The sequence below is a fragment of the Amia ocellicauda genome, chromosome 16 (assembly GCF_036373705.1).
Source record: "Amia ocellicauda isolate fAmiCal2 chromosome 16, fAmiCal2.hap1, whole genome shotgun sequence".
Classification (NCBI taxonomy): domain Eukaryota; kingdom Metazoa; phylum Chordata; class Actinopteri; order Amiiformes; family Amiidae; genus Amia; species Amia ocellicauda.
In genome coordinates, this window is record NC_089865.1 from 14,906,404 (window position 1) to 14,924,269 (window position 17,866).

The window sequence follows — 17,866 nt, forward strand, 5'->3', positions numbered from 1 at the left end:
TCCTTTGTATTCACTGTGATAATCCGGTACTAAAGACAGTCATTTGGATCATTCTGATTTATATATAATTATTATTATAACTTAATTTAGCTAACACCTTTATCCATGGTGACTTAGAAGATAATAAACAGTGTCTCTGGAGGCCAACACACAGATCTGCTCTTGGGTCAGACACACCACTATAATGCAGTATATAATGGGACAGATGTAGAAGTAGTTTATAACAATAATAATACTATTAATCATTATTATTTTCAAATGTTCCCAAACTTTCAGCTTCTACCACATTGCTGGTGAGTTTGTTCCAGATTGTGACTACTCCCTGTGTGAAGAAGTGTCTCCTGTTTTCCGTTTTGTATGCCTTGAAGCCCAATTTCCATTCCTGTCCCCGGGTGCGTGTGTCCCTGCTGATCTGGAAAAGCTCCTCTGGTTTGATGTGGTCGATGCCTTTCATGATTTTGAAGACTTGGATCAAGTCCCCATGTAGTCTCCTCTGTTCCAGGGTGAAAAGGTTCAGTTCCTCAGTCTCTCAGTAGGACATTCCCTTCAGACCTGGAATAAGTCTGGTTGCTCTCCTCTGAACTGCCTCTAGAGCAGCGATATCTTTCTTGAAATGTGGAGCCCAGAACTGTACACAGTATCCAGATGAGCTCTAACTAGTGCATTGTACAGTCTGAACATCACTGCCCTTGTTCTCAATTCTACACTTTTGACAATATACCCTAACATCCTGTTTACCTTTTTTTATTGCTTCCCCACATTGTTTGGATGGAGAAAGTGAGGAGTCCATGTAGACTCCTAGTTTATCTAGTTCTAACTATCCCAGAGTCCAGATCATTAATATAGATTAGAAAAAGCAAAGGCCCTAGTACTGATCCCTGTGGAACTCCACTAACAACTTCACTCCAGTTAGAAGCAACTCCTCTAATCGACACCCTCTGCTTCCTATACATCAACCAGTTCATAATCCATCTACTTACATTACCCTGAATGCCTACAGCTTCCAATTTGAGGATCAGTCTTTGTTGTGGAACCTTATCAAAAGCTTTTTGAAAATCTAAGTATATCATATCATATGTTTTCACATGATCTACAGCTGCAAGATCACAAACACATCTTCAGCATCGACTTACACATCATGTTCTGTTGCCATAGCGGTTACTTCCTTGGTTGCTTGGGCAACAGCATAGACTTCTGGAGTATCTTCTGAATCCAGAACCTCCGTGAAGAAAAAACAGCAAAGTTTCTTCCAGAAACTTCATTGCCCTTCATTGTTTTCTCAGCAACTGCATCACTGCATCTAGGATACTAAAGGTCTTCCACAAGTCCTTCACTGTCAGATCATTGTAATATGCCTCAAATGTCTTGATTACTCCTTGATCCATGGGTTGAATTAGGCAGGTGGTGTTTGGAGGCAAGAAAACAACCTTCGCTCGTGGATCATAGTCCAGAAGGGTGACCAGGAGCATTGTCGATGATCAACAACAACAATCAACTTCTTAGATAAAATGGTGACAAAACCAGTCCTCAAACACTGCAGCAGTAACCCAACCCAAGGGATAGAATCAATTTGCAGTCACCAGCTGTCCACTGAACATTAAAGTTAGCCAATCTTTTGCCACTTCAAATCCAGGACATGTCTTCTCTTCACGTATGATCAATGTTCTCTTCTATCATCTCCTTCAATCGATTGGGGAAAGAAAGAGTCGCCTCCTTATTTGAACTTGCAGCCTTACTGGTGCCTGCAATGCTATGCCAGTTACAGGGTTGTTTAAATCAATTAATTGTGAATAAAGTTTAATCCTTTCATCTGCAGCTTCTTCCTTCAATCTGGCAGAAATCAGTTTGACTTCATAGCAGATGGTGTTCTGATTGACGGGGCAGTTCTTAAGACAGATGTTAAATGAGAAACGTCCCTATTTGCAGCCATAGTAACAATTCAGAAGTAAACAGTTAAATTAATTGGGAAAAAAGATAGAGCAGGGCAGAGAACGGTACAGGCCTGACTGCATGACCCCTACAGTGAGGGGGTCTGGAGGCTCTGTTATGCTGTGGGGGAATTTTCCTGGCATGGTTTGGCTCTACCTGTCCCCTTAGAGGGAAGGGTCACTGCAAATCATAAAGTTATTCTGAGTGATCACCTTCATCCTATGGTGAAACATTTCTATCCTGATGGGAGTGGTCTCTTCCAGGATGACAGTGTCCCCATCCACAGGGTTGAGGGGTCACTGAATGGTTTGATGAGTATAAAAATGTGAATCATATGCAATGGCCTTCGCAGTCACCAGATTTCAAACCAATTGAACACCTAGGGGAGATTTTGGACCGACGTGTTAGACCGTGCTCTCCACCACCACCATCTAAACACCAAGTGAGGGACTATCTTTTGGAAGAATGGTGTTCATCCCTCCAGTAGAGTCAGAGACTCATAGAATCTGTGCCAAGGCACATTGATGCTGTTCTGGTGGCTTGTGGTGGCCCAACACCTTACAGAGATACTTTGTTGTGCATATATATATATATATATTATTTTTATTTTTTATTTTTTTTTGCCACCAAGTACTAAGTCGAAGGGGTCAAATATTTATTTCCCTCATTAACATGCAAATCAATTTATAACTTTTTTGAAATGCGTTTTTCTGGATTTTTTTGTTGTTATTCGGTCTCTCACTGCTAAAATACACCTACCATTAAAATTATAGACTGATCATTTCTTTGTCAGTGGGCAAACGTACAAAATCAGCAGGGGATCAAATACTTTTCCCCCACTGTATATATGTATATATATATATATATATATATATATATATATATATATATATATATATATATATATGTATATGTATATGTATGTATTAGACACATATACATATACATGCATTCTTGAAATATGGTGTTTCAAAAGTATTATTTTAACAGACTTGCAGGTGAAAATATTAATGAGACTTGATAAAACCTTGATAAAAACCAGAATGAGCAGGTGTTGCTTCTCTGAAGACTGGTCACCAGATAAGGTGGCCAAAAAGACATGGAGGTGGTTACATTCCCAGAAACACTCAAAACAGAAAAGCAGTTAATTGCTTTGTGTGAGAGGATCTCCTAAGGCCAAGCACTTAAGAAGCAGTTGGTATGTTTCAATTATAATTTGTTGGACAAGTGTGATTTTTTTCAAATCTTTCAAGGGACTTGGCAAACAACCAACGTTATTTGAAAATGCCTTCGACATATATAAATAATGATCACAGTGTAGTGTGCGAACAGTGACTGTTAAACAGCCCCTAAAGTGCAGGGTTCATTCATGGTTACCATCATCGTAGTCGTACAAGAAGATTTTGGAACAAGTACACAATGGAGCACCAATTAGTTAAACCTTATCTGTAGCACTGATATAGCCATGTAATAAATCATGATTACAGTATTTAATATTGCTTCTTCTTTAGACTGCATATCTTGCCTCCTTGGGCGGAGCAGAACTTGAGGAAAGTGTGTGCTCCATAAACAGAAACTTTTCCTTACTGACAAATCTTCTTTGGAAAAAAAAAAAGTTTGATACATGCATTAATGTGTTCATGGTAAACCAATCTCAGATCTGCAGTTTGCCAGGTTGGTAAATGTGTTATTTAAGCTTGTGTAGTCTCTTGCAGGCCTACACTGGCAAACTGAGTCACCTCCCTCCTCCCAGGTCCTGATATTTTAGATTTAATACAACCAGATGTGATACTGCAATATAAAGACCTGAGACTATCCCAACAATTTTAGTTTTAGCAGCATGCAATCTTAAAAAAAAAATAATAATAATAAAAAAATCTTAGCCATGGTCTCAGTTGGAGTAATTAATATTTTCTTGGCAATTTCAAGCCTCTTCTTTGCATGCATGGAAAGCAGCAGCGAAAGAAAGTGAAGAGTGTAGTTCTGATAATGAGCAAGATAAGAAGGCAAACAACCATACAAAACAAATAGTAAAAATGCTGAATCAACACAATACATTGGATCCATACGTTGTTGTTGTTTTTGTCTTTCACACAATTCTAATACAAAGATAAAAAGGTATCAGTCAGAAAACTTTTTAATTACATGAAAATAGTACATTTACATTAATGCAAAATCCAACTTCTTTAGACTTTACTTTTTCAGAAATTATTTATTATAGGCAAATTGTAATCCATATACTTCAGATTATTACAAAGGAGTACATGTACAGAATTGTTTTACACTTTTAAGCTTACATATAGCGACATATTTGAAATAATGTCCTTCCACAAAATCTCTTTAAACTCTGCATATCCACTGACATATAAAAATAATTGGTAAAGATTAATGTTTCTAAGACATTTATGTAGTTTCTTTTTTCAGCACAGTGATGCATTAATTCATAATCCATTTTTTCAGTTTGAATGGTTTTGCAAAGTACAATAAAAATACAGATTTTCATCTTAAAAAATCATTTTGAAGGGCTAGTAAAACAGCCATAGTATACAAAAGATAAAGTAAATCAACTGAATAACAAACTCTTTAAAGAAATTCTACAGTTCTACATAATGTTTATTGTGTTAATATTGTATGAAAGTGTTTTATATATAACGGAAGACTTTCTGTCTTTCATAAGGTTAAAAACTGAAGTCAATGCTTCACAAGCAAACAAGTACAGTTTACAGGTGTGCGGACACTAACATTCAAAATTCTCTGCGCGTATCATTAAATCAAAAAAGAATTACAGCAAGGTGTTCCATTTCAGCTGTCTTTGGGAAAATACCACATTGAACTAATTGTATAAAAACTCACCAGAAAGTAGTGCTGTGTTTTTGTTTTAGTTTTTAGGATTCCTATCACATAATGTTGTTAATTTTCATCTTCATGTTCTCAAATTTGCACCAATTCCATTTTTGCATATAATAATATACACTGCATTGTGTAAATGATACAGTCCTTCTTTTATTCATCCTTACTAGCCAATGTCCATTAATAGTCAATCATTGTGCTGTTGCTCTCTTTACTCTTTGGTGAAGAAAAAGGAAACATTTTCTAATGTAACGCTTTTCTCTTCATTCTGTTACTATGACAATATTGTAGAACAAGATGATGGTTGCAGTTTTAGGTTTACTGTAAACTATAACGTACCCTTAACTACTAAACACTCTATGGTCATGATAGGCATAGATCTGATTACATATTTCCAAGGTACTTAGTAGAAAACCTTAAGACAACTGCTTCCATGGTTTCCATAGATCTTATATTTTTTATAAAATGCTTTGTAATGTTCCATTAGTTAAAGGAAATATCTAGTACAATGCTGTTGCATGTTCAACTACACAAATTGCAGGAAGCTGATACAAAGTTTACAAAATGGAGTCCAAAACTTCGACATCAGATGAAAGCTTTTGTTACTTTATGAAAATAGTTTTTAGCACTTTCATCATTCAATGTACAATTACACATATTGAAGTCCATGCTGTCTCCTACAAAGTAGGTTTCTGGAGTTACATTGTACCATAATATATAAACTTTATGGTGTATGAATAGTTTCTAACAGTAACAGCTGTAGTACTAATGCATTAAATAATGTACCCATGATGCTTGAAAATATAAATAGGTCTTACACCAACAGCAGTGGGGAACTCATGAAACTACCAATGTATGTCATCAGTTATATTATTGCTTTCCACATATTAATGCAGGACATGTGACGTGGAAATAACAATGGTAACAACTTCCATAAATATTGTAATATTGCAAAATATTACCATGGAACAGAGGTGTGATGAAGGAAGACACAACAAACGTGTCTGTTCATTATAATTGTGTGCACTCAGAAAAAGTGTTAAACTAGGTATGTACAAAGTATATTTTTCTGTACAAATAACCTTTTAATCATTGCAATTATATTTTAAGTTTTGCCAATTTGCACAATGTCCAGTGATGAATCAATCCCTGGTACCACATATGCTTCTTACTAAAACCCAAAAGTGGACAATAATGAGTTGTAAAGAAATTGAACCATATTTTAAATAAACATTTAAAAAAATGATCAATGTAACTTTTGGGTGAAGATTAATAAATAATGTAAAGAACATGCAGAGAAATATGTAATATATATATCAGGGCTGTCATTTGATAAAAAAAAATGGCGATTAGTTGATTAATCGGTAGATTAATTGGGCACTTATTAAAACAAGTGTAATAGTCTTTAAGCGGTTGTGCTATAACAATGCTTAACACAATGGTAACAAAAATAAAATAGATATGTATATTATTATTTAAAAAAACAAAAAACAAACACTAAATCACAGAGTGAGATTTTATCACAGATTATTTATCGCCCACCCAATGTGTGCGATTTTAGCGACTGATTCAGAGTTTGGAGATGGGGCCTCAATGCTTGAGAGCTATACTAAATAATTATAATTATAATGCAAAACAATTACTGTTTAGCCGCAACATGGCAGAGGATTCTCCTTCCCCTCTCGGTGTTTGCTCGCAAACGATACTGTAAGCTGCGCACACTGCGCATTTATTTCAAATGAAACGGAAAACCTTTACTTTGTCTTCAATATTTCCTTCTCAATCCAAAGCTAGACTGTAGTTTTCCTATTAGCAGCTTGTAACCCTGCAGTTTGTGTGCAGATACCGTAGCTCTTGTGATGTAATTCACCTTCATAATTTAACACTGGAAGCGCAGGGCTGGTCAGTTTGACCGATTTCATTTGAAATCTCTGTGTTGCTGAATACACTGTGCAGACCTGTTATTGACTTTTCCTAAATATATGTATTAAATATGCCTACGGTGTACCTCACCTGTCTACGGTCTTTCATGTGCTTGAAAAACACATACATTGTATAGCATTACAAGTGTCTTATTGCAACTGTTGTCAGATTGAGTGGACACAGTGATTACACTGCAGATGAACACTTGTCTCATTGTCTTAACTGTGCAGTGACGTGTTAAAAAAAAATAATACAAAAAAAGTGCTTTGATGTTATTTATACCTATCATTTTAATGTTTTATGTTAATATCTCCATTTAAATACTGCATTTGTACTAGTTTTAATTTGATAATTTGACATCCATTATACCACAGCGTTTAAAGACCTATCGGTGCTTCTAGTGTTAACTGTATAATTGCCAGTCATTATAATGAAGGAAAAAATTTAAATCTGCTCAGTCAAATTGAGAAAATATTGATCGCCGATCAATTCATTAGATGATTAACAGACCCGACTAATCAAAGCAGCCATATATATATCTATATATATCTATATATATATATATCTATATCTATATACATACATATATATATATATATATATATATATATATATATATATATATATATATCTATATCTATCTATATCAACAAAACAGCACACGTTTCTTTTTAGTTTTAAGGGGCCTACTCTTAAGATAACTGAACTTTTAGCAATGTTTGATTAGTGTATTTTGCAGAGGGAGTGAAGGAAATTAAAATTGATGGGCAGAGCTGAAGTAAACTCAATGACTCACCTAACAGCCATTAAGATTTACTTACACTAAAGGAGGTAAGAAAACACATTTTTGAGGATAAACCAAATTACCTGTGTTGATGGCATAATCATTTAAAGTGAAATGTTAAGGTGGAAGATATTTGGGGAAAATACAAAAAAAACTGTCCTCATATCTACTCCTCACACAGAAAAGCATTAATACAGGTTTTTATTTAAATGATATCACAAGTCATGAGAAAGTAACATATGTGTTGAAAAATACATTAAATATGTAGCATTTTTTATAAACTGTAAATAATTGAAAATATTACTCCAAACCCTAAAAACTAACTAAAAACTTGATTCATATTGATTCATGTTTTCTCTTTCCCACTTTGGCCTTAGAAGACAATGCTGATATTTGTAACATGAAGTCTCTCAAAAACAAACTACTGATTAATGCTGCTATAATGGGATTAAAGCGATTACTACACTAAAGGTAGTTATTCAAAAATATATATATATATGTATATGTGTATTATACTGTTCACTGACAGAGGTTTTTAAAAGTGCTTTCTGGTGCAAGATGATACTCAAATATATCATAGGAATTTGAACTGCAATACAAATATACATTAAAAAGTAAAGGATTGTTCTAAATGGCATCTATAAATGTAGCATCCATTAAAAAGTTCCAATCACATAAGTTTGATCATTATAGAAATATAATGTTTAAAACCTTACAAATGTGTTTGTTATGAGCAAGCTGAACATATGGTTACATTATTATTATTATTAATATTATTTGTAAAGCAAGTCCAGGACACAGCAAAGCATCCACAGAGTAGGGTGGCCAAATTACAAATACAGTTCTTATGAACTTATATTGGAACTGAATAAAAAAAAAATTAAAAAAAAAAAAACCCACATACATACACATACAGTACTGTGCAAAACTTTTAGGCAGGTGTAAAAAAATGCTGTAAAGTAAGAATGCTCCTTCAAAGCTCTTTTGAAGAAGCCAGGACCATAGACACAGTGGTCAGCCAAGGAAACTTACTGCAGCAGATGAAAGACACATCATGCTTACTTCCCTTCGCAATCGGAAGATGTCCAGCAGTGCCATCAACTCAGAATTGACAGAAAACAGTGGGACCCTGGTATACCCATCTACTGTCTGGAGAAGTCTGGTCAGAAGTGGCCTTCATGGAAGACCTGCGGCCAAAAAGCCATACCTCCGACGTGGCAACAAGGCCAAGCGACTCAACTATGCATGAAAACACAGGAACTCGGGTGTAGAAAAATGGCAGCAGGTGCTCTGGACTGATGAGTCAATTTGAAATACTTGGCTGTAGCAGAAGGCAGTTTATTCACTGAAGGGCTGGAGAGCAGTACACAAATGAGTGTCTGCAGGCAACAGTGAAGCATGGTGGAGGTTCCTTGCAAGTTTGGGGCTGCATTTCTGCAAATGGAGTTTGGTCAGAATTAATGGTCTGGTCAATGCTGAGAAGTACAGGCAGCTACATATCCATCATGCAATACCATCAGGGAGGCGTCTGATTCTGCAGCATGACAACGACCCCAAACATACAGAGAAAGTCATTAAGAAATATCTTCAGTGTAAAGAAGAAGAACCTGGAAGTGATGGTATGGCCCCCACAGAGCCCTGATCTCAACATCGAGTCTGTCTGGGATTACATGAAGAGAGAGAAGCTACTGAGGCTGCCTAAATCCACAGAAGAACTGTGTTTAGTTCTCCAAGATGTTTGGGCCAACCTACCTGCCGAGTTCCTTCAAAAACTGTGTGCAAGTGTACCTAGAGGAATTGCTGCCGTTTTGAAGGCAAATGGTGGTCACACCAAATATTGACTTGATGTAGATTTTTCTTCTGTTCACTCACTTTGCATTTAGTTCATTGATAAATATAATCTATTAACATGTCTATTTTTGAAAGCATTCTTACTTTACAGCATTTTTTCCACACCTGCCTAAAACTTTTGCACAGTACTGTACATACAGCTCTGGAAAAAATGAAGATACCACTCCAAGTTCACAAATCAACATTAAATGGTCTCAATTTTTTCCAGAGCTGTATATATTAGGTCCCCAACTTACAAACTTTCGAAGATATGAACAAAGTGCTAACTTTTTTTTTCTTGGAAAACCCAGACATCAGGCCGATAAGTGTGGGCAGTAGTGTCTTCCGGGGCTTCAGACCCAAATGTTTTTGGTTTAGCCCTGAACCTTTTGATCGTAAAATTATTATTTTTAATTGGTAATAATTTAAAATAAGGTGCTGTGATACCTCATGAATTAATATATGAATACCACAGGAGTAACACATCAATACATCATGAACATCATCTGAGTTCTGATGTTTAGCACATGAACCCGCACTTACCCTAACCCTAAAACCTAACCCTGTCATACATGTGATTAACATCAGAATTCAGATGAAGTGCACGACATGTGCATGTGTTTATCCTGTGGTATTTACATATTAATAAATGAGGAATCACAGCAGCTTATTATAAAGTGTAACCTTTTAATTTTATACCAGAATGAGTTTGATGGTCCTTGTCCATAATGCGCACATCACATGTGTTGGGCACTGCAAAAAGCCCCATCTACTCGCGGTGCCAGCTGTGATTGGTCGATCACATCCATAGATATGATCATGTCTGTGTTAGATTTCACAACGCAGAGACTGCAGTATCGCAAACTGCACGACCCATCAGCTGTAGTAGTGGGTTGCTGTTCACTAGTCGGAAATTAAGTTTAAAGAAGACAAAACAAACTAGGCTCAGCCGGGGAGAGAGGAAGAGTAGATAAGGTTCACAGGTTGGTGGCCAGTAGTTAGAAGAAATAGAAATGAGTTCACCCAGGAAAACTACAAACCAGTATAAGTTAATACTATAGCCTTTCAAAATAGTTGGTGAGTCACACTCTACCTTTTTACATTTTATCTTATTTACTTAGATTCTTTAGTCTTAAGTATGTGGTGTATAAGTTTCAAAGTCTGAGATCAATGTTAAAAAAAAAAAAACTAGTCATATAATTTTAAAAAGCAGACAGCAGAAGTCTCTGAAATTACTGTATTTTTGTATCTTCATAATTCTCTTGTGTTGGCTTTAAATTTAAGACTTTGGGATTGACTATATTTACTTAATGAGATAATTTCTTAAAACAGTTTGTATTATAATGAAGCAATAAAATAATGATTGTTTAATAGTACAATAGTCTCCAATAGCATACACATTCTAGGAACCTTGATAGTTAGACTGTCACTGACTAGACAGGAACTGAAGCAATTTATCAACTGGCAGAAAGGTTTCCGTTTGTTAGAAAAAAAAAACACTAGCTTGTTTTGAGTCACAGGACACAAATAATAAAAAGTTTGCAAAGGTATCGCCAGCTGTGCATGATGCTCTCGTGTTATAGGGTAATAGGGTAACTGCAAACGTCTATCAAAAGATAAGAAGCAGCAAAAAAATGAAGTGCCATCCACATCTAATGCATACAGATTATATGGTATTTCCAATTGAATATTTTTGACTTATGGACAGATTTCTAGAATGTTTTAAGTTCATAAATCGGGGACAAACAATTGTGTGTGTGTGTGTGTGTGTGTGTGTGTGTGTGTATGTATGTATATATATATATATATATATATATATATATATATATATATACATATATATATATATATATATACACATATACATACACATACACACACACACACTATATATATATATACATACACACACACACACACACATATATATATAAATCACAAAGTTATGGGGTTGGGATATTTTCTGTTGGGGAAATAGTGAATACAAGACAGAAAATATATGCTGGACAAAAAATAATAACAGAAAACTCAATTAAGTTTGACTAAGACTCACAATTTATATTTCTAATGTATGATTAATGCTTTCACTTCGCCTTTGCTGTGTAAACCAAATGTGCAACTTTCTCAAAACTAGTCCTTTATTGTAATTATTACCAATGTTTATATATATATATATATATATATATATATATATATATATATATATATGACTGCACTATACACATTTGAGGATATAGTTTTCAACCAAAAAACAATAAAAGTATAAACCTCAAGATGTCAAACTGTTCATCTTGACTGAAGATCCAATTGGGCACTTCAAATACGAATGTTGTACAGCTGAATATAACAAAACATTTTCTTGGCATCAACAGCGGCTGTCCAGGGGGTCCAGAGAAAACACGGTACCTTCAAGTGTTAGTCCCATTTTGAACCCCTCCTGGAAAACAAGTGAGAAATATGTTAACATAATAACCTTTTTTCCCCTCATGCAAACCAACTAAACCACAATCAAAACATTTAATGACAACACCCAGGGAGATCGTGAGCCCAAAACTCTGATCTATTGGTTGAAACAACACATTATTTTCTTAAGGTCGGGAAAACAGTGTGCACTTAAAACTGCTTTATTACTGTTATGGCAGCAAAATAAATAATGGGAGTTGAAATATATTTGGTTGACTTGCTCAGCAATGTCTCAAGTCCCTTTGACATGGCTCCAAATGTTCTTAAGTTTAAAATGTTGGCATGATAAGCATTTGTAAATGCAATGTAGTAAACAAATCCTCAATTTAATGTAATAGGCATAATTCCCCATCTAAATTTTAGAGGACACTGATAATGTCACAAAGAGAAAATCTCAATAACAGCATAGCAGTATTCAATGAGCAGACATTTTATAGTATTATTTATTTAGAGAAGTGACTCATTGGAGCTGTAGATGTAGAGGTAAGTGAACACAGATACATCTGTATCTAAAGCTTCCTGAAAGTTTCAGAACAGAAGAGAGAAACTGTTTGCTGAAAGTGAAGTAACATGGGTAAAAATAGCATTACACCTATATATGTATTACATGTTTTACACCAGATTGTATTGGAGAAAGGCTGGTGATGATGCCACTGATGTAAACAAGGATGTGGATTTTAATATCAATTGCAGATCCAACAAAACACAGCAAACAAGAGTTGCTGACTTTCATGTCTCCATGGAAAACAGCCATGAAAGGCATTTGAAAACCAAGAGGTAAGACATGCTTCAACACCTCCAGTATATGTATCCTTTATAACCACCCAAGCAGGTAAAGGTTACTAAGAACCTTCATTTACCTTCATTTATATCAATTAATGCAAATTTCCTTTCATGTACTTGCATATGTTCCATGTTAATGTTGTAAGCTTTTACTGACTCACTATCACCATAAAGTCCTTTTTCTTATGTTGCATGGCCAGAGACAATTTCAATTCTGATTCATATGGGATTTGGGGGAATGGTATGATTAAAAAATAATAATTAAAAATAAACTAAAAATCAGAAGCACAACAACCATTTCAGTTATGCATTATGTAAAATATTATGATAGAATAAAGCATTTTCAAGTTAAATTGATTTAGTCTTTGGACATAATTAGGCAGTTTTCTTAGACTATTATTTTACACAGTGCTGGAAGAACTACTGGAAGAAGAAAGTTAGAGCAGTTATGTGCACATGTATTTTTTGATGAAATGACACATCCTGAAACCTGGCACCACTATTCCTTAAGCTGATTTTGATTTGTTCTTTATCAGTGTTAAAAACCTCAAGCATAGCTTTTTCTTCTGTACGTGGAACATTAACCTTTTTTATAGCTATATAAATGAAGCTATGTTATTTATATTAATTATTACTCTAAGCAGGAAAATGAAACTCATGAAAGGTATTCCAAAACATACATATACATTATTCATACGTGTTTTCACACTTTCTTAATGATCACTTATCATTGGTTTCCTTTTTTTCCTTCCATTTCCAACATCGAATGATGTCAAAGCTCGGGAAAGTGACATCACTTCTGAATGCAGGCAGAGGAACACATTCGTTGTGCCAAGAAACTGTGCTGTAAGGCCTGTGAGGTTTTTAACTTTTTTGCTCCCTACAGCATTGTAAATAATCCTGTGATGCAGAATATTTATAGATGTGTTTATTATTCTAGCATACAACTCAACACTACTCAGGAACAGCAGATTTTAACTGTTAACTGCATAAAATGTCACAGCCTGTATTTTGTTTGAATTGGGATTTCTAAAGTTTGTGGTGTTATTTATAGGGCTGTCCTGAAGGCACCATTTTAATAGATATGAATGAAAATCCTTTTTTTTGTTGTTTTTACAGGTAATCCATATAAACAAAATAAAACCTGCCCTTGTAGTTTAAAATCTTGTATAGTAATCATGCATTTATTTTTACAAGCACACGGCTTATGTATACTTATTGATTTTACTTGATGTGTGCATTTAATTTTAATTTTATTCAGAAAAAGTGTTGGAAATATAGTGAATTGGTGTAAACTTGATGAATATATCCTGGTGTGTAATATATATAAGTCAACTACAGCACTGTGCAAAAGTTTTAGGCAGGTGTGAAAAAATGCTATAAAGTACGAATGCTTTCAAAAATAGACACATGTTAATAGATTATATGCATCAATTAACTAAATGCAACGTGAGTGAACAGAAGAAAAATCTACATCAAATCCATATTTGGTGTGACAACCCTTTGCCTTCAAAACAGCATTGTTACTTTACAGCATTTTTTCCACACCTGCCAAAAAAATTGGCACAGTACTGTATACTGAAAGTAGTAAATACTAAAAACATCGGAACACAGTAACCTTGACATTTGGGTTAACTACAAGAAAACGACTCCCTTCTACATTTCAGAGTTTGTGTCAATATTATATATTTTTCGGTAGGCTATAATAATAATAATAATAATAATAATAATAATAATAATAATAATAATAATAATGGGTCAATTGCAACAAACTTGCAGAGTTAGTACGGAGCTGCATACTAAACACGGGATCATCTCCAGTTTGCTGCTTTCAATTGTATGCAATTGACCCATTAAGCCTAATAAATAATGCACAAGAATTTAAAGTTAGTTTAAAGATTGCTTGTTCCTCTGTGATTTGGTCATTTTCAGTTGCACACCTTAAAGCCCTATGGGGTGTGTGTGCACTTAGCAAAACATTCCAAGCAACAGATGTTTTTCAAGACATTTGTTTTGTTTTTACGTTTCCATTATATTGCAGAATACTTGGCTGTAAAGCAGAGGTGTAAAAAATATTCTGAAGTCATACTTGAGTAAAAGTAAAAATATTCTAAATCAAAAACTTACTCCAGTAAAAGTAAAAAGTCTCCCATTCAAACAGTACTTGAGTATAAGTAAAAAAGTAGCTACTTTTAAGAGTACTCAAATACCAAAAGTAAAAGTAAATTGTGATTTTAGTAATAAAGTGAATGTGGATGTGTTTGTGTGTGAGCCTTATAAAGGGGGCACACAAAAAATTCATTTGATGTTTTAATCTAACATTTTATTTTCCATAAATGATCAAGGTATTTTTACGGTTCCTCAATTTTCTCTTGAAGAAAACCACGTCCGACAAAAATGAATGTTATTTAGGACCATATCTGGGTATTACTTTCATGTGTATTCAGTATTAACAAAGGGTAACATTGGGGGATGTGTATATATATATATATATACATACACTCACCTAAAGGATTATTAGGAACACCTGTTCAATTTCTCATTAATGCAATTTTCTAATCAACCAATCACATGGCAGTTGCTTCAATGCATTTAGGGGTGTGGTCCTGGTCAAGACAATCTCCTGAACTCCAAACTGAATGTCTGAATGGGAAAGAAAGGTGATTTAAGCAATTTTGAGCGTGGTATGGTTGTTGGTGCCAGACGGGCCGACTGATTCAAGCTGATAGAAGAGCAACTTTGACTGAAATAACCACTCGCTACAACCGAGGTATGCAGCAAAGCATTTGTGAAGCCACAACACGTACAACCTTGAGGCGGATGGGCTACAACAGCAGAAGACCCCACCGGGTACCACTCATCTCCACTACAAATAGGAAAAAGAGGCTACAATTTGCACAAGCTCACCAAAATTGGACAGTTGAAGACTGGAAAAATGTTACCTGGTCTGATGAGTCTCGATTTCTGTTGAGACATTCAGATGGTAGAGTCAGAATTTGGCGTAAACAGAATGAGAACATGGATCCATCATGCCTTGTTACCACTGTGCAGGCTGGTGGTGGTGGTGTGATGGTGTGGGGGATGTTTTCTTGGCACACTTTAGGCCCCTTAGTGCCAATTGGGCATCGTTTAAATGCCACGGCCTACCTGAGCATTGTTTCTGACCATGTCCATCCCTTTATGACCACCATGTACCCATCCTCTGATGGCTACTTCCAGCAGGATAATGCACCATGTCACAAAGGTGGAATCATTTCAAATTGGTTTCTTGAACATGACAATGAGTTCACTGTACTAAACTGGCCCCCACAGTCACCAGATCTCAACCCAATAGAGCATCTTTGGGATGTGGTGGAACGGGAGCTTCGTGCCCTGGATGTGCATCCCACAAATCTCCATCAACTGCAAGATGCTATCCTATCAATATGGGCCAACATTTCTAAAGAATGCTTTCAGCACCTTGTTGAATCAATGCCACGTAGAATTAAGGCAGTTCTGAAGGTGAAAGGGGGTCAAACACAGTATTAGTATGGTGTTCCTAATAATCCTTTAGGTGAGTGTATATACACATATATATATATACATATATATATATATATATATATATATATATATATATATATATATATATACATATATATATATATATATATATATACACACATATATATATATACATATATACACATATATACACATATATATATGTATATATATATATATATATATATATATATATATATATATTTGTCTACCCGCTAGCAGTCTAATGATGTATCCACCAAAAATACTTAAAACAGAGGGTGATTCAAGCAGCCAATAGCAGGGCAGGAATGAGAGCCAATCATAATTCACTTCATTCTGATTGGCCAGGAGGAATTTATGTTTGAGTCCTGGCAGGTAGAGTCCTGACAGGGACATTTCATGGTACCTTTGTCATTTGAGCATTTCAGCCGCGTATCCGGCTCACTACAGCGCTGCTCATTATGCTACAGTGTGATTGGTCACAAGTATCTAGCAAACCTAAAACACGTTAATTCGACATATATGTATGTAATTCCTCTCTCCAATTATAATAACAGTAACAAGTCGTCTGTGGGAAGTGTAGTGGAGTACAAAGTACATTATTTTGTTCATAAATGTAGTGGAGTAAAAGTAAAAGTAGCCACAAATATAAAACTTAAGTAAAGTACAAATACTCAAAAAACGTACAGGAACAAAGTATTTGTACGTCGTTACTTTACACCCCAGTGTAATCGTATATATCCAAAATACATCATTTAAATTTAAATATGGTCCAAAGCCATCTGACATAACACTGACAATTATGGGGCTTGTTATGAGGGTTTTGAACTTAGTTATATTCAGACACTTTTATTTAAGTAATGGACAGTATACAAATCAAATGTTGTTAATCAGATTTTGGGACATCTGAAGTGTGGTTTAATATTGTAACGCTTGCAGGAATTTCCAAGGAGCAGATTCAACTAATCATTGCTGGAGCAACAATACATCATTTTTTGTAATATTAGTGCAGCAAACACATCTCAGGGACTGAACACACTCACATTGACTCGTTTTTCTGCCTCCCTTCACCTTCTATCCTCACTCTCTACACTCCTCCCCAACCCATTGCCTTTACCGCATTAACCCTTTACTGAGTGCAGTGGCACGCTGCAGTATTCAAACACTGTCAATTTCTATCAACAAGAGAAACGTGGCAAACCTTCGAAGGTTTGTTAAAACCTCTGAAAGTCTGGAGACCAAACAAACCTTTGAATGTTTGAACCTTCAAAGAAAGCCCTAGTTATTTACAAACAAAAAGAGACAGTGACGCTGTTAAATACTGAGATAATACAGTTTGCTGAAAGTTTGGTATGGCAAGGAAAAATTAGCAAAAATATAGTTATGACTATAATAAATATCTACCAAATATATAAGGCTGGCAAAAGTTTCACAAAACTACAGAAATACACTTAGATAAACTGAAGACTGCTATGACCTTTCATTTTAGTTAAAAATCCTCTCTAAGTGCAGCTGCACTTTTAGATGTTCTCAGTTGCATGATTAACATGATTTAAGGCATTCATATTCCAAACAAACTTTAGCTGAGAAAGCCTTTCACAACTAATGTCTCCCATCTGGAAGAATAAGAGGAAGAAAAGGGGAAGAAAAGCAGGTATTGTCAAAGGCTTTGAACTAACATCTGTCATCTTCAGATTTTACAGACTATTCAAAATATAATGGTAATTATAAGTGCCATGCAAAACAAGTCTACATAAAACCTTTAAAAACTCAAATTAA

The 17,866-nt window shown here is 35.0% G+C and overlaps 1 protein-coding gene across 3 annotated transcripts in view; it reads right to left on the minus strand.

Annotated features, from left to right (window-relative positions):
• Positions 1 to 11,182: 11,182 nt before the first annotated feature.
• gulp1a (GULP PTB domain containing engulfment adaptor 1a) overlaps positions 11,183 to 17,866 on the minus strand; it is a 152,550-nt gene continuing 145,866 nt past the window's right edge. For all 3 annotated transcript variants that reach the window (XM_066688125.1, XM_066688127.1, XM_066688126.1), the window contains exon 11: positions 11,183 to 11,753. In XM_066688125.1, the coding sequence (XP_066544222.1) occupies positions 11,682 to 11,753 (72 nt within the window). In that variant the 3' untranslated portion in view covers positions 11,183 to 11,681. The remainder of the gene's footprint in view (positions 11,754 to 17,866) is intronic.